This window comes from Gobius niger, assembly GCF_951799975.1.
Source record: "Gobius niger genome assembly, chromosome: 10".
NCBI lineage: Eukaryota > Metazoa > Chordata > Actinopteri > Gobiiformes > Gobiidae > Gobius > Gobius niger.
Window position 1 is genome coordinate 9731339 of NC_136861.1, and position 24162 is coordinate 9755500.

The 24162-nt window shown below is 42.1% G+C and overlaps 1 protein-coding gene across 2 annotated transcripts in view; it reads right to left on the reverse strand.

Moving 5' to 3' along the window:
- The window catches only part of tmem104 (transmembrane protein 104), a 116615-nt gene that overhangs the window by 4383 nt on the left and 88070 nt on the right, over window positions 1–24162 (reverse strand). For both annotated transcript variants that reach the window (XM_079564487.1, XM_079564488.1), the window contains exon 9: window positions 20597–20690. In XM_079564487.1, coding sequence (XP_079420613.1) covers window positions 20597–20690 — 94 coding nt within the window. The remainder of the gene's footprint in view (window positions 1–20596; window positions 20691–24162) is intronic.

The window sequence follows — 24162 nt, forward strand, 5'->3', positions numbered from 1 at the left end:
AGATGGTCTTAGTGAACTGAGGAACACAATCCATCCTCCATCTTCATCACACGTCTTTGTCAAAGCAAGTCCTAATGTGAGCAGAAATCTGTCTCAGAGCTGAGAGAGAGGAGTCAGCATCACTTCATCTTGGGGTCTCAGAAGGTTTCACTGAACCACTGTGGGAGAGCCTCTTCAGAAAGACGTGGCCACCTCTCTTTTTATCTGTTCTTTTCCGTACTTTATATCTTTATTTGATTCATGTAACTACTGACATTTGTATTTGTATTTAAACTTTCTAGTCTTACACAGAGGCTGTAAGATCCCTTAAAGTGAGGCCATTTTCTGGATCCCTCCTGTATCCAACCTTCACACAGATCTCTCGTATATACCTACAGTATATCCACGTTAGATCCACATGTGTGGAGTTAGTTGTGATCTTGGGATCTCAGACGGCTTCACTGAACCACTGTGGGAGAGCCTCTAGTGTGAGATGAAGCATTTTATCATCAAGACTCACGAGTCACGACCCACTTTTATGTGGATTATTCTGCTTCTATGCATGTTTTTATGCAATATCATTATTACATCGTTCTTTGTATCATCATCTTCTTCGTCATCGTCGTCATCGTCATCATCATCATCATTATTACTGATATTATTGTTATTATTTTCATTATTACATTGTTCTTTGTGTATCATCGTCATTGACATCATCGTCGTCTTCATCATCATCTTCATCATTATTATCACTATTGTTATTGTTTGTCATAACAGTAATAATCATTGTTATTGTTGGACTTCACGGTGGCACAGTGGTTAGCGCTCGTGCTTCACAACAACAAGGTTCCAGGTTCGATTCCCTCCTGAACGGGGCCTTTCTGTGTGGAGTTTGCATGTTCTCCCCGTGTCTGTGTAGGTTTCCTCCGGGTACTCCGGTTTCCCCTACCACTAAAAACATGCACAATAGGTTGCATTCTGGGGCCAGGACTCCCTTGAACGAGAGATGCCTATCTTTCCTGGTTACATAAAGGTCAAATAATCTAAAATAAATTATTATGTTAAATAACTAATTTGGCATCACCCCGGGAGCTGCCACCTTATCGTGGTGGGTTGTTTGTGAGCCCAAATGATTCTAAGAGCTATGTTGTCTGGGGTATTTTGCCCCTGGTAGGGTCTCCCATGGCAAACAGGTCCTGGGTGACGGGCCAGACTAAGAGCAGTTCAGAAAACTCTTACGTATAGCATGGCGGAGCCGGGGCTCCACCCAGCAGCCAGGCCTGGAGTTGGGGAGTATGCGAGCGTCTGGTGGTCGGGCCTTTGCTCACGAGGCCCGACCGGGCTCAGACTAAAGGGACGATGTTGGCCCGCCCTCCTGTAGACCCATCACCCGCAGAGGGAACTGTCGGGGCCGGGTGCAGAGAGGACTGGGAGGCGGTTCATTGTTCATATTGGATTCTCCATTTTTTGTTTTTTATGTGCTACCGGGTCTGCGCACAATGACTTCAGGCCATTTCCAGAACATTTTAATAACTGCAGTACCTTGATACTGGTGTCATTGTATTCCTTTGGGGAGTTTGCAGACTCGCTCATAAATATTTACAGATTGAGCGGAGGACATTGAGTTACTGGTGGATAATTATGAACACCGTGTTTAAATCCTCACTGGATGATATTTCCTCATAGGAACACAACGCAGCAAGAAGTGAGGCCCTGCACTGCAAGCAGACGTGTCCTAGGCTGCCACACAAAAGAGGAACTTAGAATAACATGGAATGGAAAAAGAAATTCTGTATTTCTTGACCGTGTCTCTCTTCCACACTAAAAACACCAGTGCTACCGTGAACCGCTACATGGCCAAACCGATTGAAACACATGCCCACATTCAAGTCTTTTGACATATTTTGGCTTTGTCACAGCAGGCGAAACCGATTCTTTTCTTTTTCTAAAGTGTCCATCTGTGGTTAAAAATATTAAGGTGTTGATTCGGCTAAATTAGTTTGTCGCGCTGTTGTTAAGATCAGCGTAGTTAGAAATGTTGTGTCCATAGTAATTTTACTTCAATCATATGTGAGAGAAAACTTTTTAAAGCTACCTATCCTCGAGTTTGAGCATTATAGTGTCTACCGTCATACTGTCTACGGTCTAGAGTCTCTATCTCTAAAACCCCCAAAAATCAGGTTTGAAATCTAGGAGTAATCATGGACTCAGGCCTGAACCTAAACAGCCACATCAAAACAATAACATCAGCTTTTTACCATCTAAGATCTAAGATCAGAGGAATATTGTAGCTGCTCGAGTCCTGACAAGAACCAGGAAATACGACCATATTACTGTCACTCAGAGAATAGACTTTAAAACAGCTCTGCTTGTTACAAGTCTTTTCATGATTTAGCACCAAAGTACATCTCTGACATATTACAGCCGTATGAACCATCTCGGGCCCTGAGAAGTTCAGGGAGGGGTCTCCTGGTGGTTCTTTGAATTGCCTTGTGCATGAATTGTGCTCTACAAATAAACTTGCCTTGCCTTTCCACAGTCCCAACCCATACTTTCCTATGAGCTGCTGCCTGATGTTTGGGGTTCGAAATTCCCGCACGTCCGACCATGAGGATGTGCGGCCTCTGTTACTCTGTTACTATTGATAAACACGGCAACACTTTTGGGAAATGAATCCGTTCCTTTGCAGTTTCGCTCTCGACTTCTAACCCTCACGTCACAAACGCAGGTGCGCCCCTCAGCTGCTCCCGTCTCCAATGCATTCACCGCAGACTGACACCTGGTAACGCACCGTGAACGAGGCGCCAGAAGATCTGACGCGCAGAGCGGGCAGTGAACGCATCACGCACTCTTTCATCAGGAGGGACGCGGCGAATCCAAACTGACACTCGGGAATCCGAGCCATGAAACAGGACGTCATCTTCGCCGTAATGCTCAGGAGTGACCCAAATATACGAGGGAAACGGAGGCTCAGAGAAAACAGCGGAGAATGATATTTTCCGTGAAATTTGAAGGGCATATGTAAAAATCGAAATGGGACCACATTATCTTACCGTTTATAATGGGAACCACAAGTTTGAGAATACAGTGTTGTTTTTGGCAGCCCTCTCTTAGTTTTAATCTTAAAGTGCATATGACAGGTTTTAATGCTTTTGAAAATATGGCTTATTTAGATGAATAGCATCTGTACATAAGTAATAATTATATTTGGTTATTTTTGGTGAAGCAGCAATTTAATTAAGAGAAAAGTAATTTTTATTTTAACTTTTAAGCTGCTGACATGAAGAAACTAGCTTGTTTATTGCCAGACCAAATATCACAAGTGATATTTAGTCTGGGGACCACCAGTTCATTGTCTAGTAGTGGAGGTGTGGTTTACGATCGTACATAGCTGTTTATCGGGCGCTACGAACGTCTATCATAGTGTCTGCAGGCAGCCATAGTCAATCATAATCATATCATCGTATCAGATGATGAATGGCGTACTCGTTGTAAACTTTCGAGCTAAACTATTTAGAACACGGTCTAAAGCTTGATCAAAAGATGGCGTTGTGTCTGCTGCTGTCATGTTGGATCCGTAAATAAACTTTTTTTTTAAATCCGTAAACAAACTACAAGCTTCCGTCGGGTCCGAAGTGCCGTCATGCACGAGCTTAATATAGAAGCTGCAGTTACGCGTAAGACCTGAGGTGGCAGTAGTGAGTATAAAATCACAAACATGCATTTATCCCCTCTAAGCATTAGTATTTCAAATATTATATGGTAAGTACTGGAAATAAGTATTGGAAACTGGGATGAAGGTTGACAAGCTGTACTAAGCTTTTGACAGACAGTTTACACCACAACAGGCAGAAGTGTCATTGTGAACATGACGTTTCCTAAAGCGGCCGCTTTCCTCATCCTTTAAAGGGACTATACGGAGTTTAAAAGTGTTAAAATTAGCAATGTCCTAATGTGTAGAATGAGCCCAGACCTGTTCACCACAACAGCCTCCAAAATCCTGCACTGTCACTCAAAAAGTTGTTACTTTGAGTCTGAAGTACCGTCATGCACAAGCTTAATATAGAAGCTGCAGCTACACGTATGGCCTGAGGTGGCAGTAGTGAGTATAAAATGGTTAACTTGCATCTAGTGCCTGTAATAATAGCTTCAACACTTTTAATCAACAGCACCGTCTGCAAATTACTTCATCAACGTGCTGTATACATTCATACCCTTTACTGTATTTATTTGGGGGAAAAAACTGTCCTGAGAAAAGTTTGATCGCTGTCAGTTGAACAGACCGTGGAGCTACAGACTCAGAACACTATGTGCCTACTGTTCAGAAACACTGCGAGCAATAAGCATGAACAAATGGTGTGTCAGCCCTATTAGCCCTTTGCAAAGGCTCACTGCTGATATCTACAGATGGTTTGCTCTAACGCAGAAGCATCTGGCCTGGCAGGTTAGAAGCTGACGTGAGCCAAATCCAGTGAAAGGGATTTAATTATTGTTGATTGCACCTTTTTTATGCTCTTCATTTTACCCACGTTTGTGATTCTAAAAGGGCCAATGAACCGACAAATAAACTTTGTACGAAGTCTGCCTCAAAACTGGCACAAAACAACTTTGACAGACTTTCGGTCCCGTAGAGCTTTTTATGACGAGTTTGAAATTGTAGCAAAACACCTGGAAAAGGCATAACACCACTGCTTAAACACACAAATTGCAAACCTAATAGTGATACTACTACGAAAAATGCAATTAGATAGTCCAAAATTATGCAGCAGGCTCCTTTTGCAAAGTTAGGGATTAGCGAGAGAAACCTCTGCAAGCATTTTCATGTCCACCGGAGCAGAAGAAATGGATATCCTCTAAACATGTCTTTGTGCTCGTGAATATGCAAAAGGTTACGGCGCGTTGTGCGGAAGACGGATGGTCCGGATTGTGAATATAAGAACCACTTTGCGACGGGCGTCTTCCCCCTGGCTTTAAAACCAGCCCTAAACCTGCAGCGGCCGAGAAGACTTTAATATTTAATGCGTCTTTGGCAAACATCCAGCAGCATCAGAGCCCCCCCAGTCCGACCTTAAACCCCATTACAAAAAGAGGTCAAATTCACGGGCAGGAGACCAACTCGGCAAGGGCATGAAGATGTAATAGTGGACAAAACTATCCCACGGAACTAATGCATCATGGGCCGGACATGTTCAGGAAGGTAGAAAGGCAAAAGGGGATTGAAAACTTTATGATTTTATGACCTGCTGACAGTGTTTATCAGCGCTGCTTTTAGTGAGAGTCATCATAATGCTCGTATTAATCCTGCAGGTTCTTGGAGTCCCTATAGTTTGTTCTGACAATGACGTTAAAGGGCACTGCTGTTTGTTGAATAGACTTCTGTGAGCTGTCATCTTGTTTTGTCGCCTCATCAAAAAAAAGACAGAGGGGAATGTTTTACTTTTATTCTCATACATTCCAGTAATGCCACCTTCTGCGAAAAAGTGTTTTCTGCTGTAGTTTACAGGAACAAGAGACGAGACGGGGCAGGGAAAAATAGGGTAAAGACAGGTTTTTACTAGAGGTCGCCCAAATGCAGTATACAGTGGGGAAAAAAGTATTTGGCCAAAATCCAATAGAATGTCTATGTGAAACTGACCAAATACTTTTTTTCCCCACTGTATGTATTTTACATAGGGATGCACCGAAACCGATGCCAGTATTGGGCCGATACAACATGCTTGTACTCATACTCATTCATGAGGTCCCGATACCAGAAACTGATACCAATTGACGTGCAGTTGTACGGGGTACAGCTCTCCGCTGAGGAGAGAAAATAGCAACAAACTGGAGGATTCTTTGGTGTTTCATTGTTCATGTCAAATGGTATCGGTTTCTGGTATCGGGACCTCATGAATGAGTACGAGTATGAGTACAAGCATGTGGTATCGGCCCGATACCTGATACTGGTATCGGTGCATCCCTAGTTTTCAGCATCTGAACTGCATCGGTTTTCCATACAAAGGTATAAAATGGGAATTAGGTGTTTACAAAGCCTGGAGCGTTTTAGTTGGGCTTTTCTCAGGCCTCTCCCTTTCATTGTAGTACACACTTGTTTTATTAGAAGTCGCCCAAATGCAGTATATGTATTTTACATAGGGATGCACCGAAACAGATACCAGTATTGGGCCGATACCACATGCTTGTACTCATACTCGTACTCATTCATCAGGTCCCGATACCACTTGACGTGCAGCCGTATGGGACGCAGCTCTCCGCTGAGTAGAGAAAATAGCAACAAACTGGAGGATTCTTTAGTGTAATACAATATTCTTGACTTTACTACAGGCTACACTCTCTAAATCAGTGTCTGTGCTGGATTTAACCAGAGCTTAATGTTGTTAGTGCTGCAGCGTGGAGTCTGCAGTGTTTACAAGATACAGGTTAATGTTGCTAAACTAGCTGCTAACTCGCGGCTAACAGTTCTGGCGATTCATTCATCTGAAAAACTAACCCAGCGACTAAAAAGTACTCAGAAAATCCAAAATAAAGAGCAACAGCATGTCCATATTAAGAAACTGAGAAAAAATCGCGGTGAAAATCGGTCACAAGTTTGTATACCTCGGATCGTACTTTATATATTTCATGTTGCAGATGTTATGTTTTTCTTACAATTTGTTTTGTTTTGCAATCTGCTGATTTCTGCCTTTTAACGGGGACAAACAAGGAGAAGATGGTGAAAGACTGTTGTGGAGCGGAGGGAGCTGCTCAGGAGGAAGAAGGAGGAGTGGGTAGAGCTGGCCAGTGCAGGACACCACGCTCTGCAACAGGGACAAACCCAGGAGGCGGTGCACCGTTTCAGAGGATCAGTGGAGCAATGAAGACAGCCAGCCAGGTTTCCACCAGATACTACAGTTTAGGGTCAGGTTAGTGGCAGCACGGCTCAGTCGCAGCGGCTCAGGACTAGCACACAAACACAATTTTGTTGTACGGTTCTACAATGACAGATAGAGCACTTACTCACTTAAACAAGCTCCCTCAGAAGTACCTACTAAACAAGAATTTCCGAAGTAAATCCGCTCTTTGTCCCTAATAAAGCGCCCCCTGCTGCCACAATTCAACACTGACATCAGCCAAAAAAAGACAGTCGACCTTTCATTTTTATTATTTATCTTAGTAGATTTAAGTTCTGAAGTCATGTGGACCTACCCTTGGTCTCTCAATAAATATAGTGCTGCAGTTTGCACACAAATACTTCAAAGTGCATGAGGCTCGAGAGCTTAATGAATCATACAAGCCAAGGTGATGCTGCAGCCGACGTCACATTTAGCAACAGTGTTGACGAGCAAACCGGAGCCGCACACAGATTAGTAACAACTTCTCAATTGTTATGAATACGGACAAAAGTAGAGAAAGGAAACCCAGAACAGAGAAGAATATTCTTGTGCAATAGTAGTTTGTAGAGCTTTGGGGATTGTTTATGACTTTTGTTTTTGTCTCCTTTGTCAGGTTTGGGGTTAGGACTGTTAGGTTTTCAGTCTTAAACCTTCCCTCTCCATTTGAACTGTATCGGTTTGCCACACAAAGCAGGTATAAAATGGGAAATACATGCTTTTCAGTCATGTGACCTTTGTTGTTATGGTGGCCATTTTGAACACCGAAGTAGAATTATGCAGTACTACAATATGTCACAATATCTCTGCTCAGGAGGAAAATGAAAGACGACTGATTGATAGTGGCATTTTCATGTACTCGTAATCATTGCTCAAGAAGAAAACAGTAAAAACACGGCCCCAGAGATGAACGTTTATGTAAAGAAACCAGTGAGTCAGTGTTTAAGATGTTAGCATGCTACCGGCTAGCATTTAGCTTCAACAGCTCAGCTCTGACCTCTCCAAGAAAAAGCCCTGAACCACAAACATCTTGCCTTGGATCCAAAATGTGACAGAGGTCAGAGCTGTTACTGTAGTATTAGTATAGTACCTGTGTTTATTGTGTTGAAGCCATTGACAGTTGGTTGACAGTTGCTAACAGGTAGCATGCTAACGTCTTGAGCAGCTTAAAAAAACACTGACTCAAACTGAGACTCTGTTAGAGAAAGGTTTTCTGTTTCCTCTTTGTATTCATTTAGTCTGAGGAGTGAAGCAGATCTTTAGTAAATCCTGTAGAGATATTGTTACCTGTTGTAGTACTGCATGTACTTCGGTGTTCAATATGGCCGACGGAACAATGCGTGATGTCATTGAAAACCCATGTATAGTAGGTGTTTAAAAAGCCTGGAGCTTATTTGTTGGGCTTTTTCTCAGGCTTCTCCCTTTCATTGTAGTACACACTCAGCGCTATAAAACTGACTAAATCGCCGCCTTCCTCTACGCTTCCAACTCCGCTCTCCTTCTCCGGAGGCGGGACACGACTCCAGCCTGAGCCTACCTATTTATCACCGCGTATCCCCCATCTCTGCAGCCGCTGATGTCTTTACGAGCACTAACGGGGTCAAAAAACAACACAAAAAATACGATTACCATGCCCCGAAGTCTTCATCCCACCTTGGCTGGCGCAAGGTTTTATGCTAATTACCTGCGGACGGGTAATTCATCTTACTTACAGCGATGCATTATTTTCCAAAGCAATCCGGAGTCAATCATTTGGAGGGGATCGAAGGACCACCAGCGTGTGAGGACCTTAATAACAAAACCATTTGTCACCGGCTTGTGTTGTGGGCAAATCACGGCCTATTGAGGGACTAGTTTATTACGCCGGCCGCAGCTATAGCTATGAATCTCGATGCAGGGGCTTGGATCACCTTTATTTACGCAGGAAACCCAGCAGTAAGGGGCGGATGTATTATTCAACAGACAGCGAGGCACGTATGTCGTTAACTGGGCTGTAATCTAAGCCTGGCGTGAACTTATGGCTCTAAGGGTTTTCTTTACAGCCATGGGCTTATTACATGTGCGATGGGGCGAGAGGGAAAGAGAGGGGAGGCAAAACTGAGTCAGCGGTGCAGAGAAGGTTGCATTAGTCATTTGGTATTTGTTGGAATTGTTACTGTGAGTATCTGTCTCCTCTTGAACTATGAGTTTGACCGTATCCAGATGACAGTATGATATGATGAATACAGTGTGCACATTCATGACACTTTTCACTGTTGATAATAAAGTAGAAGAGGCACTACTGCATGTTTATAGAATCCCTACTACGTCAAATGGACATGTCTAGACCTAAAACCAGGGCCGGCACAAAGCAGTCTGGTCATTTATATGCCTTATCTGTTAGCTTCACGTCACTAATTAACTATTTAGAGGATGAGTCATGGAGCCGAGAGCATCCAGACTCCCCGCAATATCAGTAAAAAGTCGTCGTAGTGGGCTGGCAGCGCTCTCACAAAGATGGAGATACGAAATGGAGCAAAACAATCACCTTCATAGGGGACGCAAAAAGTCACAGGTGTCCATTTTGATTGGAATAACTAAAATTATGTGGATCTTTTGAAAGATTGAGTCACGTAGCTGCTGATCAACGACAAAAAAGTCACCTTTAGCTTTGGTTATAGCACACAGTCATTGTTTCAATGAGCTTCTGCAATGTCAAAAGGTCAAGTGTTGCATTTTTTTTTCAGCATGACCTTGTGTTGATGTTGGGAGAGTGCGACCACATATAAAAGGAAGGTGAAAGTCATACGAGGGAGAAGCAATAAGATCTAATGGCAGACTTTTTAGTATAGTCGTAGCCACAGTTCTTTTTTTAAGCAAAGTTTGCGAGGCTGTAAAATCCCTCTACAACCGCGCTGCCTTTGCCGACATCCTCTGAAACTCCTCCTCGCAAATCAAAGGATATATTAGCCAAAACATTAGACGCTTCTTCATCGCTTTGACCAAAACACGGAAGTCAGCCGAACGCAGAAACTGTAACGTCAACCTGTCACATGTGGCTTACTCCGACTATCAATCAAAATATTCTTCAACTTAAACCTGAGAGGTTCGTTTTATGTATTAAACTGTAAAATGGTAAATATTTAAGTCTAGTGTCTCGTCAGTTTCTTTTGTCTATACCTTTTTATCTGAAGGGAATTTGTTTATTTAGATTAGCTTTTTCTGTATATGGTGAACACAGCAGAATTCATCAAGTAAAGAATTGTTGAAGTTTTAAAGGACTTTTGAACCATGAACCATGAAACTATTTTGTGTGTTGTCATTTCATTCACTGTGCTTTTAGGAAAAGGGTTTAAATCTTGTAATGTATGTCCTTGAGTAGGGTTAACGGTACCTGCTTTTCTGTACCGGTGCCTTAACGGTACTTTTTTTTATACCTATGTTATTTTAATTGAATTAAAATAATGTGTATAAAAAAGTATTGTTCAGGAGAAATCCTAAAACAGCACAACAATAAGAAAACAGGCCGCAGCAGCGTCATCTGCAACTTTTTTCAGGACACCATTTTCTTTCAGCTTAACTGTTCTAAACACACTGCACTCTTTGACAAAGTGAAAGCGCTCCACACCTCAAAGATCTGTTGCATAGTGAGAGAGCTCACTCTGTCACTAAAAAATATACCGAAACTGTTCCAAAAATGGCTAATGCAGAGCGAGCGCTCACTTTTTCTACAAACAATCTTTGCTCTTCTCCGGTGATGCCATTTGGTGCAGCTGGAGTTTAGTAACAACAGAACGTAACTTCAGGCTCTGGGTCTTTCGCTAAAGGTAAAGCAGATGTGTTTATTGTTGTGACTGCTTTTCTCTTTGTCTAAGAGCTCTAGTTTCACTGCCATCTCTGATAATGACTAAAGTGTGAGTAAGTTATAGCTTTGCTTCGCTATGGCTCCAAACGGGGGTGAAGCTAGAAGCTGCCACGCTCTTCCACGGGCACAAACACCAGACAGGTACGAATCAACTCGTCAGGTAAGAACATATCACAGTGTGGGAAAACCGTGGCTTGTTCCTTTAAGAAAACATCTGCCTTCGCGCTAAAGCTGCTAATGAGTTCAGGCTTTTTTAGACTCACTGTGGATCATTTATTGACGTCTGGACAGAAAATGTACCGAAAATTGGCACTGAAAAAAAGATTCGGCTCACAGTGCTTAAAACTGACGATACTGATTATCACCATCCCATTTGTCAGGAGGGAGACCTGACTGGCACCCCATTTTAAAAGAACATTAAAAATAACAGAGATAAAATAAGGCCAATCTGTCACAACTTTCTTGTTTAGGGACAAGGGAAGAAGCAGCTGGATCGTTAGTGGTTGTCTATCATGTGATCAAGAGCAAGAGCGGGTCCAACATTTTCCTGGGAAACTTTTTTAAGCGGATTTTGAATGGAGAAAGGGTTCATGTTTTGATAATGGGTAATATTGGCCACAAAATCAGTAAGTTGCAGGTCCCTTTCTGCTGAACACAGGCAGTTTGTTTCAGTGTGATATAATAATAATGCTCTGTGGGGAAACACCTTTCTGGGTTACACTGCAGAAAGAATGAAGTAAACTAACTCCATGTAGTTCTATCGAGACAGGTCTCCGTCACTGAAAACTGTCAGCAAGATAAACAGAGATGATTCGTTGAGAGAAATATCGACTCAAACCACTGTCGAGGATCTTCAGTGAGCCATCCCTCACAGAGCTCCATCTGTCCTCATTTACTCCACATTTTAACCCACGACACGCCGCAACAGCTCCTAAAACGTCACACGCCGGGCGGCCATTTTGATGGATAACACCTGGACACAGACGACAATGACCTCGTGGTGAAAGCTTTTACTTAACGGCCCCCGGAGGAGAGTCCGGGGCGAGGCGACACCAAGGCTGCCGTTCGAACAAGGCTACATATACAGGCCACTGATCTGAAATGCTGTGTTGCTTTTACGGCATTTGTTCAGTGGGGTCCACCGGGAACCACATAAGTGAACATGGCAATGGTCAGGAAAGGGAATCGCAGCATTCGGTTGATAAAAAGGACTGACGATCACTTTATCACTTTTAGTGGAACAAGAATTAAATCTAATGTGCAAAGAAAATATTAAAGCAACAATAAATTCCCCCCCAAAAAAGTCCACTAAATAAAACTAGATGTAGATTTCATATTTTATGTGGCCGTAAACCGAGAAAGCCCCTGACCCAAGGATCAAATCGGGGACCTCTACTGTTCTCCACTGTTCAATAGAGCTGCAACTAAAGATTATTTAGTAATCGATTAATGTGCAGATTATTTGCACGATTAATTGATTATGGCTTCGCTGAGTAAGGCTGTGTTCAAACTTTTCCCCACATAAAACTAAGTTGCGCTGCTTGAGAAGGTGCTAAACTTAGTAGTAAGAGGCTTTTAGTGGTAATTCTGCTTTCTGATTGGATATGAGACACAATTTTGCATTAATCAAGGAAAACAGCCATAACGTTATCTTGATCAGTGATCGCATCTATTAAAGCAAATGAAGCGAAATCAGTGCAGCATTGCAACTTTTCCCCATGCCCGCGACTTCTGTGCAACTAAAGTGAGTTCCTGATCAGTCAAATCCATTTTACTTGTTATATTTCCGCATAGGAGGTGGTGCCCAGTGCCTTTACGGGTTTAAGCCATTGATTTTGCATCTGCTCCTGCCTCCAATCACCCACCTGGGTCTGACTTTACAGCGAGCCCCACCGTGTGCTCCTTTCGCCTTCTGTCTGAGTTTCTTTCTCTGCTACTGGATCTTTATTTGGTGATAAGCTTTTATCTGACTGAATATTTAGAGTGCCTGTTTGCTCCTCTCCACTGAAGCACATGGTTCCTTTTTTAGATGATACAACTATTTAAACACACACCACTAAAAACATGTACAATAGATTCCCCTCTGGGGCCAGGACTCCCCTGAAAAAGAGATTCTTAATCTCAGTGGGACTATCCTGGTTAAATAAAGATAAATAAAGAAATTTAAAATTGGCGTCTCTTTGGTTTAAACTGATGTAAAATGCAAAGTGAAGTTTGATTTTGATGTAAAAAGATTTGGAACATTTGGAAAAATAACCTGCAAGATCAAGCATTTTGGTCTGCATCAGAGGAAATACCCGCACAATTAATTTCATGTCTGAAATGTATTTTTTCCATATAATTGTATAATCCAGAGATTCACAGAGCGGGTATAAAGGTCGTCCTGAAGCTGAACTAAATACAATTAATATTTATGTAAATGTACATTCATCATAGATACAGACAGCATTTTAGCCGTTTTCTGGTGAAATATAAACTTACTTTTCACATACAAATAAAGTCAAGTCTAAATTGGGTCCATATGGATATTTATTCACAGCAGATTGTTTGGTAGAAGCGAAATAAACGGCAGTCGTAGCAAGCGCTAGCTAGCGTTAACATTAGAGTGATGCTAACATGTAGCATCATGTTAGCATTCTCCGTTTTTTTACGTGTTTATGGGCTGCTGAACCACTTTGCTCCTTCCCCTTTCTTATTATCTTTATTTAGTAGAAAACTATATTCATAATTCAGCATTTGTTATAGTACTTTATGAAAAATTAGAGAAAGATTTTTCTCAAAATAGTTTTCCCCTGAACTGTTTTCAAACATGACCATATATAGGCGATTCCGGAGATGCCGTCTGTATCTATACGGGATTATTACGTAGTGCAGTGTTAACGAGCCCCCAGCATCTGGAGAGAGATCATATGGAAGAGCAATGCATCGTGGGATAGCATTTGCATAAGTCCAAACATCTGTACGCCTTTGCTAATTAACCAGTCAGGTCGAAATGTTGCTGCAAATCTGGGGTTAAAGGTAAACTGTGGCAAGTCGCAACATAATTAACGGCTTAAAGAAATTACTATGGATTCAAGGGGCTGGTAATGAGGCCATTGAATGCACCGCGATACACCAGAGAGCTCCTTTTAACAGGAACTCGAACACCTCGTTAAGTAGAGCCATCGATACCAGGATGTAAAAGGAGGAAGTGTCAACTACAAGTGCCACTGAGCCACGGAGTAATTGGAAAAACTGGGTTTACAGCACCCGAGGAGAGGGATATGTACGAGTCTATTACAACAGTCAATACGGTGAAATGTCAAGTGGTTTGCGTTGGGCAAGTTAGCAACGGGGAAAGCTTTCGTTCTGAGGGTCGGAATGAAAAAACGGATAGAAAAGGGATAAATGTGAGACCAGAGGTGTCAAATTAGGGCTGTTCCAGGACTAAATCTATACCGATATCAGCTTTGGAGCCGATATCATGGACATTTCCAGGTATCGATGTCGGGGACTATAGTCAAACCAATCCACCGAACTGATGCGCACTGGATGTGGATTTGTAATTTCAAATAAAAGTATAAGTGCAAGCTGCATCTATTTCTAATCTCCAAAGCAGCTTAAAGACTGGCTGGAGCTAAACTTCCTCAACCTAAACGAGAGCAAAACTGCAATTGTTATGTATGTGGAGAAAATCTTGGGAGTCATGATTGACAGCTCTTTTACATTTGACAAACAAATCAGCTCTGTGGTTAAAACTAGCTTCTTTCAGCTTCGCCTGATTGCTATAGTAAAACCATATATGCCTTCTAACCAGCTGGAAAAATGAGTCCACATGTTCATCGCTACACATCTGGACTATTGTAATTCTCTGTACCACGGTATTGATGCTGGATCCATTCGTCGTTTGCAGCTAGTACAGAATGCAGCTGCATCAGGCGCTCTGACCACATCACTCCTGGGCTACAGTCTCTTCACTGCCCTTCAGGACACACTTTACAATCCTACTGTTGGTTTTTAAAGCACTGAATGGCTCCAGAGTATCTGTCTGAAATGTTGACTTTGTATTCTCCTGTGAGAGCCCTGCGGTCATGTGACCAACAGCTTTTAACCTGTCCCCGCTCTAAGAAAAAAGGTGACAGGGCGTTTGCGGTCGCTGGAACCAACCTTTGGAACAAGCTCCTTTTGAGCATCCGATCAGCCTCGTCCATTGAGAGTTTTAAGTCACTCTAAAAAACGCGACTCTATGAGTTGGTTTTCAACACGAGCTGAGTTTAGCGTTCTACGTACCGTGCATATATATATATATATATTTTTGTGTGTCTCACTGAAACATCACTTTGGGAATGTCAACTATATTTTAAATGTGCTGTTGAACACTGTTGAGTCGGGCTGTCACAATTATTATTGTGAAAGAAAATATTGTGATTTTACGATTATTCACGATTATCGACCTAATAAAAGGTAAACATCTGAGATTTTGTGTTTTTGTTTCTAAAATGTTTTTTTAATACTTGAAACTTCACTGTTTCTAAAAGATAAAAATACTTCAAGACTCTTTTGCATTCAAAATACATTGAATAATACAAAACAATGGTAAACTTTGCTACATTATAATTTTATAATTCTAATAATTATTATTAGTATTTTATAATATCATTATTAGGCCACAATCTAGGCTAGGTTTTATGTAATCGAAACTTATGCTGCATAAGAATAATCATTTGTCAGATGTTTTGATGAACAGACGTGGTGTGTGCACAACACAGTGTTTTCATTTCATTTTCCTTTGTGTTTATTAGGCTGAAGCTGAGGGGAGCGCGTTTGCTTTCTGTTTGCATCTTGAGCCACTTGAGGAGGCTATTTCTGAACATTTGCACAACTTTACTGGGAATTGCACAGCGAAGGATTATGAAAGATTCCAATGGTAAACCTTGGCTTCTAAAATTCTTACGGTGAACCTACATCGTGGTAATCGTGAAGCCGATTAATTTTAACATTCTAACTGTGGAGTAGGGCTTAACTAATATATCGCTGGCCAATATTATCTGCCGATACAGGCACACAGGGAATATCAGCTATTGCCCAAAATGTTGCTGATATGGCCGATATTAACAGGCCGAGTACTTGGATGTCTCTGTAATGAAAGGTGATAGAGACTTGCTCTTCTTGGCATCGGAAAGAGGAAGGATCGATCTTTGAAATGCAGCAAGAGGATGTCTCACAACAACAATATACTGGAGATAGAACCGGCAATCATTTACAGTCAGTTGTTTACATCAGTGGTCAGTCAGAGTGAGGAACAGTGATTAAAGAGACATATTACAAACTACCAGGGCTTGGGTTGGTGGGGACCTTAACAAATCAATTAAAGATGGCTATAATTTCTCCCATATTCGGCTCACGAGACACTCCCAGAGACGCCCGATACAGCCTGTGCGAAGCGAGACACTGTCAAATAAAGCAATCTTGACACTAAATCAAGAGCTGTAACATAAAAGCCGTTATAGTAAATCAAAAGTGGACAAAGCGTCGTCTGTGGTCGGCTTAGCGCCCCTCGATCACAGATAACAGGCAGATTTGTGTTCCTCATCGCGGTGCGGGCGGATACAGTTACGGCACAATCCTGTTTGTCAGATCAATCCGCGGCGTCTCTCCATTGGATTTGAAGCATTAACTAAAATATAGGAAATCCCCTCAGCTTATCTGCAAATCCCCAATCCTCCTGGATGAGAGGCCATTTTGAATCGTTATCTGTCAGCGAGAGGTGAACGGTTTACAGGGACGGTCACTGGGCAGAGCCGGGGCGTGATATAATGGGCGCTGGGCTTCAAGAAAAAAAAACATACTGTAGCTACGACGAACATCTAACAATTAGGGCTGAAGGAGTTTGAAAAGAGCTTTAACAATTGAGAGAAGAGTGTAGCGGTTTAGAGTTTTATATTCAGTCGTGACCTTGTAGTCCCTGTGTGTTACTTTTTTATTATCTGACCTTTAGCTAGGAAAGTCCCGCAGAGATTTAATCACCTCTTTTCGTGAGAGTCCTGACTTCAGAGGGGAACATATTGTACAGAAATATATAGTTCAAGAATAAACAGCAGGCAGTGTTAGTGATATGGACAAACTAATGTTAAAAATATCACGTCGTGTGCATGGAGCAAACTTCCATGTTCAAGGCAGTCGATGTTTTTGTGTTGAAGCTAATGGATAAACTAAAATAGGGTCAGAAAGTGTCCAGCCACACAACACAGAGTTACCAAAATTACCGCAGACAAACATCAGGGCTACGATTTCAACGGAGCACACTGTACTTTCCTTTACTTCCTTGAACAAACTTGAAATAACCAATCCTCCAATCCGCCGCTGTGGTATGAATACAAAGCACAAATAAATAAATGCAGGACTGGGGGGTTATTTGAGGCGTTTCCCTTGGAGTGATGCTCCAATCAGGACGCAGCAGAGCCGCAGGTGACTGAGTTGGCCCCACCCACTGGAGCTCCATGAAGAACAAACCCCTCAGTTTGGCACTGAACTGCTCTTACAGAAGCAGTGTAAAAACTATGCTCTTCGATCTGTGCCGGCTTAAGGTGACGCTGTTAAATATTAAAGCACAATAATCCTTTGTTTTTAGTAAGTCAATTTAAAAACAACAGGGTCACATGGCTATAACACTAGTGATCATCATCAGGAGGACGGTTTGTGATTTCCAAAGCAAATACAAATTTTCTCAAAAGCACTTTTGTCTACAGAGCTATGAAGGGATGGAGCGTTGATGGAATTGAAGAACTATATTGGTGTTGATTATCTTTGAGGATGCAGAATGATGTCAAGCTTACATTGTACTTGTTGTATTTTGTTTTTAGAATGTATTTTATATCTGTTGTCTGTCATATTGACAATATTTTAGTATATGTATGCTTTTAACAAGGACCCCAAGAAGACTAGCTGGCTGTAAAGCACAGCTAATGGAGATCCTAATAATAAACTGAATAAACCCACATTACCAATTAAATGACTCGGCCTATGATCGATTTGATCAATAAAACCACATCTATTTGAAACTTCTCTTGCACTTTGATTGTGTTGGTGCTTCAGTCGTGTTTATGAGAAGTCGCAATAATGAACTTTGTCCACAAGAGGTCAGTGTTCAGACAGAATGAAACGGCTCTGAGACTTCGAACCTTACCAGACTTTTTGCCAGGAAAGCCTTTAAGTGCTACAAGGCTTCCCTCGCCCCTTCAAATGACATAAGTTGAGTGTTCTGTACATTCTAAATTTCATAAATATCTGTGTGTGTCGGGACAATTATCCAATCAGAAAGCAGAATGAACACTAAGAGCCTCTTACAAACATTCACTTTAAGTTTATAGAATACAATAGAATAACTTTATTGTCTACACATTTTTCTTGGCGGAAGGAAGTCTGTATCTCTGCCGTGATGGAAGGAGCTCAAAGTAATGGGACAGTGGGCGGCTATCGTCATCTGTGATTTTATAACAGGCAAGATGCACTGTTTTACTGTGATTGGCCTGTGATTTTACTGCCCTGTTTAACAAGTTTAGCTTTGTTTTTGAGTTAAATGACCAAACCAAGAAACAATGTCAAATATCAGTACACTCTCCATTAAACACTGATAAACCCTGGTTAAGACGCAGCAGGAAAAGCCTTTGCTGTGCTTTCTTGTAAACACAGTCAACATGTTCATTAAATGTGAAAGAATTGTTCATAATTGTTCCTAAATATTTGAATGATCTCCATGAATCGGTCTTGGAGAACTGAAGCGAGCTGGGTTTCGAGGTCAGAAAGTGTCCAGCCACACAACACAGAGTTACCTACATCCCCGCAGACAAACATCAGGGGGACAATTTCAAAGGAGCGCACTGTACTTTCCTCCACTTCCAAGAACGAATTTGAAATAACCAATCCTCCAAATGGCGCTTGGCTGTTCAGTGCGACGTCGCCGCTGTGGTATGAATACAAAGCAAAAAAAATAAATAAAAAAACGCGGGACAGGGGGGGGTTATTTGGGACATTTCCCTGTGAGTGACGCTCCAATCAGGACGGGCTGTCAGGACTGTCCCGCTGACGGATGAGAATCAAAGACCAGCGCGGGGCTGATGGACAGAGGCGGCAGACACAAAGGAGACGGAATGGAAATAACGGCCGACCAGAGACAAGGCATTAACCGCGGCACTGATTTAGGCCAAAACTGGGATCTTTCCGGAAAGTGAGAGGGAGGCTTCAACTGAAATACTACAACCTGTCCGGCCGATACTCCAGTGGCTGATGCACATACGGCTGAATACTGTCCTGGCTACGACTATCTCCTAAAGGTCTCCCCCTGTTTCCCCTGAACTGTCTTGTCCAGGCTTTGGATGCCACAATACTTTATTCTTAGTTCCACAAACTTTCAAAATCAACGCCCGTCGTCATTTCTTCTTCGATTTGGAATGAATATGTTCTAAACCATGATTTTGCATTTTCAATGAACTTATGCAGTAAAAATAGTTGAGCAATGTCCATTATTTTCCCCCAAAAAATGCAGATTTAATGCAAGTTGGAGTCCAATTTAACTCTTGTCACCTGTCTGTCACTACAACTACAACAGCAACTCCTGCTACTATCAGTATTATCAAGGTCTTGATAAAAATTAGGCTCTTTCCTACAAAGCGCTGAAAAAAGAGGGATGGGACGATAATGAAATTTGGGGTCACGATTATCTTGGCCAAAATAATTGCGATTAACGATATTATCACGATATTTGTCTATGGTTTAAAAAATCACTGAAACTGCAGAAGTGATGGGGACTGGGCAATTATTAAAGATTCCTCTTCATTGTCTGCTGTAAATGTCATATTGAGTGAGACATAAAGTAAGTATTTAAAGGCACACTGTGTAACATTTTGGACTATACTGTTGTCATCAATACAAAACATGCAGCTCATGAGCCGCTCGACCAATGGGTGAGGAACGTGCTTCTGTTTGGTCCTTATAGTGGGGAGCTGACATTGCTGCAGTACCACCCCCTGGTGGCCAGGGGCGACTCCAAGAGACATTTGGGATCATTGATTCTAATGGGACTTCAAACATCCCAAGAACGGCTTAAAAGCCTGGCTCCAAAGAGTTTTTCTTTTCCTAAAAGTTGTCTTGACCCATGTGACAACGCTGGGGTAGGTGAAATATTTTTAACCACGCTGGTTTTTGTTTATCAGCCCGAATTTTGGAAGCATTTTCAGTGCATTGACTCCGCCCACCCTGTGAGTGCAGGGCTTCCCACCTTTTTGCCCTTTTAAGGAACAGGCTGCGTAGGAGGAGACAGAGCGGCAATTAAGGTTCACACAGGACTCGGGAACCTTTTTCAATGAATGGGGCTGAATGGGACCCACTTATCTTTATTATATTATATCTATGAGCTCGACACAGAAAATGCTATTTCTGCAGTGGGTGATCAAAGAACGGATTTGGATGAGGAACCAACCTACTGAAATCTTAAATACTGCTGACTTTAGTCACATCTCCATGGAGACGTACCCACTCCCGGTACAGTTACTGGCACTGATATTTTTTTGGGACTAAGGATTATTGTGGAGCAGAGACTACGATATCTTTAACATGCTGCTGTGGAGTTCAGCGGTGGAGAGAGAGGTGAGCGGCTTCACTCGCGCTAACTTCATTCATAACAAGTGCATGTGTAGTTTCCCTGTCCGCTCCCGTCTTCTCTAACGCAGCATGGATGGCATCTGTAGAGCATCCATGACGTCCCAAGAGGTCGGATGATGGGACCTGGCCCTTCAGACTAAAGTCGCATTGCAAAAGATCGGATATGTATAGGATTTGGACCACATATCCAAGTGCCTGAAGTGTCGTCATAGAACCTTATATTGTAAAAGTATTATGTGTGTGGAGCAGAGTCGAGAGTTCTTACCGATCCAGCGCATGACAGAGGTGAGGATCTGCAGGTACTTGGTTTTCTGAGCGCTGAAGAAAGTGAAGGGCCCCAGACACACAGTGAACACGGCCTGAGAATCAAAAAACAAACAACACATTTAGTAATTACATTCTCGTCCTGATTCACAGATAGACAAGTTCGGAGTCACGTAGGATTTCGAGACGTCGACCCCATGGAGACCCGATATTTTGATGTTTGCTGAGGACACTGAATCACCTAAAGAAAGACAAATGTATCTGATTTGTTTGCCATTTCCTACTGTATGTACATCTACACACTGCAGCCGGTGGATCCCTATCTCACAGTACGATACAATCACAAGCAGCAGGTCTGACAGTTTCCCATCATGCATCGCGTCCACGGTCTGATCTCACAGACAGGAAACGGAGCACGGCTTCATCTCAGCAGCAGACGCCCGAAGGCTTTCGCTTCCTAGGACGACTTGTGGGCATTTTATGGCTCAAACGTGGCAGGTAGAAACTCCGAGCTGCTCTGCGGAAAACGTCTTCATTTAAAGTAAGTGCTCCATGAAAGAACGGGTTACATTTACACACATTTAAATCATGAGTAGTTTAACTTTTGAGTAATATTACTCAGGAGTTACTTGAGTAAAAGTCTGTGGTTGTATATATATTGATATTTCAGGATCACAGTATTTTATGCCTCAAAAATAATGCTCATGTTTTCTAGTTTTTTTAGTTAGTTTCAAAGACAAGCAGCTAAACAAAAAACTGCATGAATATTAATTTCATGTCTTACTTTGTCCTTGATTTTACCAGGGAAGTCCCCTTGAGAATTCTGAATTTCATTTTACGGAAGCACTGGCCCCTTTTTAGCTGTTGTTTATAAAGATCCCAATCAACATACGCAGCTAAGGATCTAAACCAGGGGTGTCAAACATGAAGAGATGATTTAATCCGGCCCCTGCCCTGTAGAGCATGAATTCCAGAGTATGTAAAAAAAAAGGGAAGTCTCTAGCTCATTCCTGTGCGGAGTTAGGAATTTTAAAGAATAACCAGAATGCTCATTCTAGCCACTAGGGGGCATTACATTTTTTTAAAAGGAAAGAGTTCCACATGTGTCCAGCAGAGGGCCCTGACATAATAAGAGCTCAGGATATGAACAACACTTTATATAGCCACGTGGTAAATGACAGTCTGTCCCTGGGCGGCTATGGCTTCAAAAACAGCTTACCACCACCGAGTGTGGAGTGAATGAATAATGACTACTAAGTAGGTCTTTGAGGAACTTGAGGACCCGCCGAGGGAGCTGAATCTCGGCCCGTGACCCAAAACGAGTTTGACACCCCTGATCTAAACATAAAGATGATTATAAAGAGGAAAAGTCAGAGGAGGGGCTACTCATCATGGGGTAATTTTACCTCACATTGTTAATAGTTCTTTACAAATGATCTTATGTTTGGATATTTGAATTTACAGCTGTATTGGAACCAATGACAAACCACGACCCAAAATAAAAATCCTCTACTGTTCTTAGGATTTGTATACAGAGGAGCGTTTTCAGCTAAGAACAAGTTTTGTGAATGCCAAAAATCTTCCTAAGACGGGCTTAAGAACAAATTTGTGCATGAGAACGTGCTGTGAACGTTTGTGAATGGGGCCCAATGTCATTTGTCATACGTCGTACAAAAAGGTTTTTATTGAACAAGCAGTAGATATGCCTTTAAGACTGCAATCATGACCAAAACAACCCAATAACATCTATGTTAACAGACTCTGGTAGTGTTTCCATACAATTTCAGATGGAAATATTGAAAAGAATGTTCCCTGGAGAAGACTTTTGGTTTCCATTATTTTTCATTATATTTTCATTTTATTGGTCACTTCTTTACTTCTACTTCAGTTACTCTTATTTGAGTAATAATTATGACAACTGTATCCACCTGTGTAATAACTAAAACAAAACGTATTCAGTTTTTTCCCCTCACAATCCATCCAGGAATAAACAAATTGCCTCCGAAGTTTTGTTTGGACAGATGAAAAGTGTTTGAATTAAGCATTGAAAGAATATTCTACATGAGCTTTGATGACAATGGCTACTTTAAGAACATTATGCAAATAAGACTATGCAGATAAATTAGCTTCAGGATGCAAATCGTGCTTTTGAAAGATTGTACTGTATGACAAAGTGGGGTACATTTTTACTGCTGAATCTAAAAGTCTTATCCAATGAATATGGGGCTTTAGAAAGTTTTGCCGACAGTGTGGAAACTTCCGGATTAACTTCCCCGTTGGCCTTTTGGAGCCGTTTCCTCTCAACCTACAGGGTATATTTTATGATCTGAAACTGCGCACTGAAGCCACATTTCGTCCGCAGCTTGAGCCCGGCCCTAACTTTGTTCCGGACCGCACCGACAGCTGGGCATCGGCGGGAGGCAAAGGGGCCGAAATGATCGGCTCTAATTCTGCTGAATAATACCCCTCCTATGTGTCTATATATTAACTTATTACCAGCTGTCTCTGCCCCCGGTCCAAAGCCGCCTCGGAGCCAAAAGCATAAATCTGCAGCAGACATCTCCGGCAACGAATGAGCCCATTATGAAGAGCGATGTGTCTGAAAAGTACGTGGAAATTAATGACTGACAGGCGTTGCGCGGTATTTTAGCCCTTGGACGGTTTGGCTCAAACGCTTTCACTTTCAGATTTGTTTAAAAAGCCATTTGCTCCCTGTCTCGGGGTCGGAGATTTAGAGGACTTGGAAGTGGCGTCAGATGGTGAAATGGTTTGTTGAGCAGCTGGTGGGAAGCCAAAGACAAAACTTGGGGATAGAAAAAAAAAAAAAAAAGACTAATTGGATAAAGATGAGCAGCCTTTAGCATATGTTTAATTACTCAAGTCCAATACAGGGGCAAAAGGCGAGATGAGCAGAACAAGCAAAGCGTTCAGGGTCCTGGTCTCTAATCTCAATTTAGCAGCAGCTGTCAATAGAAATCCTAAACATTTAAACTCTCTATCACTCATGATTCCTTTACAAATTGGAACCTTTGCTTTTTATATAGATTTTCTTTTCCGGAGTCTCAAGAAAATCATTCAACGTAACATTTTCTGCCGCATCCTCTGCACCAACAACTCCACGTAATAATAATAATGGCTTACACTTGTATTGCACTTTACAAGCTTGTATTACCAAGCCACAATTGCCCTGGGGTAGACTGATGGAAGCAAGGTAACCAGTCTTTGCCATCAGCCCCTCCAACCACCACCAACGACTTACTCATGTCATTGACCCAGGCTTCCCACGGTCTCCCATCCAAGTACCGACCAGGCTCTTCCCTGCTTAGCTTCCGAAATCTGACAGGACCAGGCAGAAAAGGTGGTAAGTCCTCTTTTCCGATTTTCACATCATTTTTTCTCTTAACTCTTTGCCTCCGCTTTCCTGACAGCTGTTACCTCAGCCTCCTCCAACCCACATATTCAGAATCCCTCCTTCGTGGTGTGTACATGCCTATCAGTGTCCCGAGTGACTTGTGGACCCCAAGATCCGCCTCTAAACAGTTCTTAAGCTCCAACAAGGACTGGACG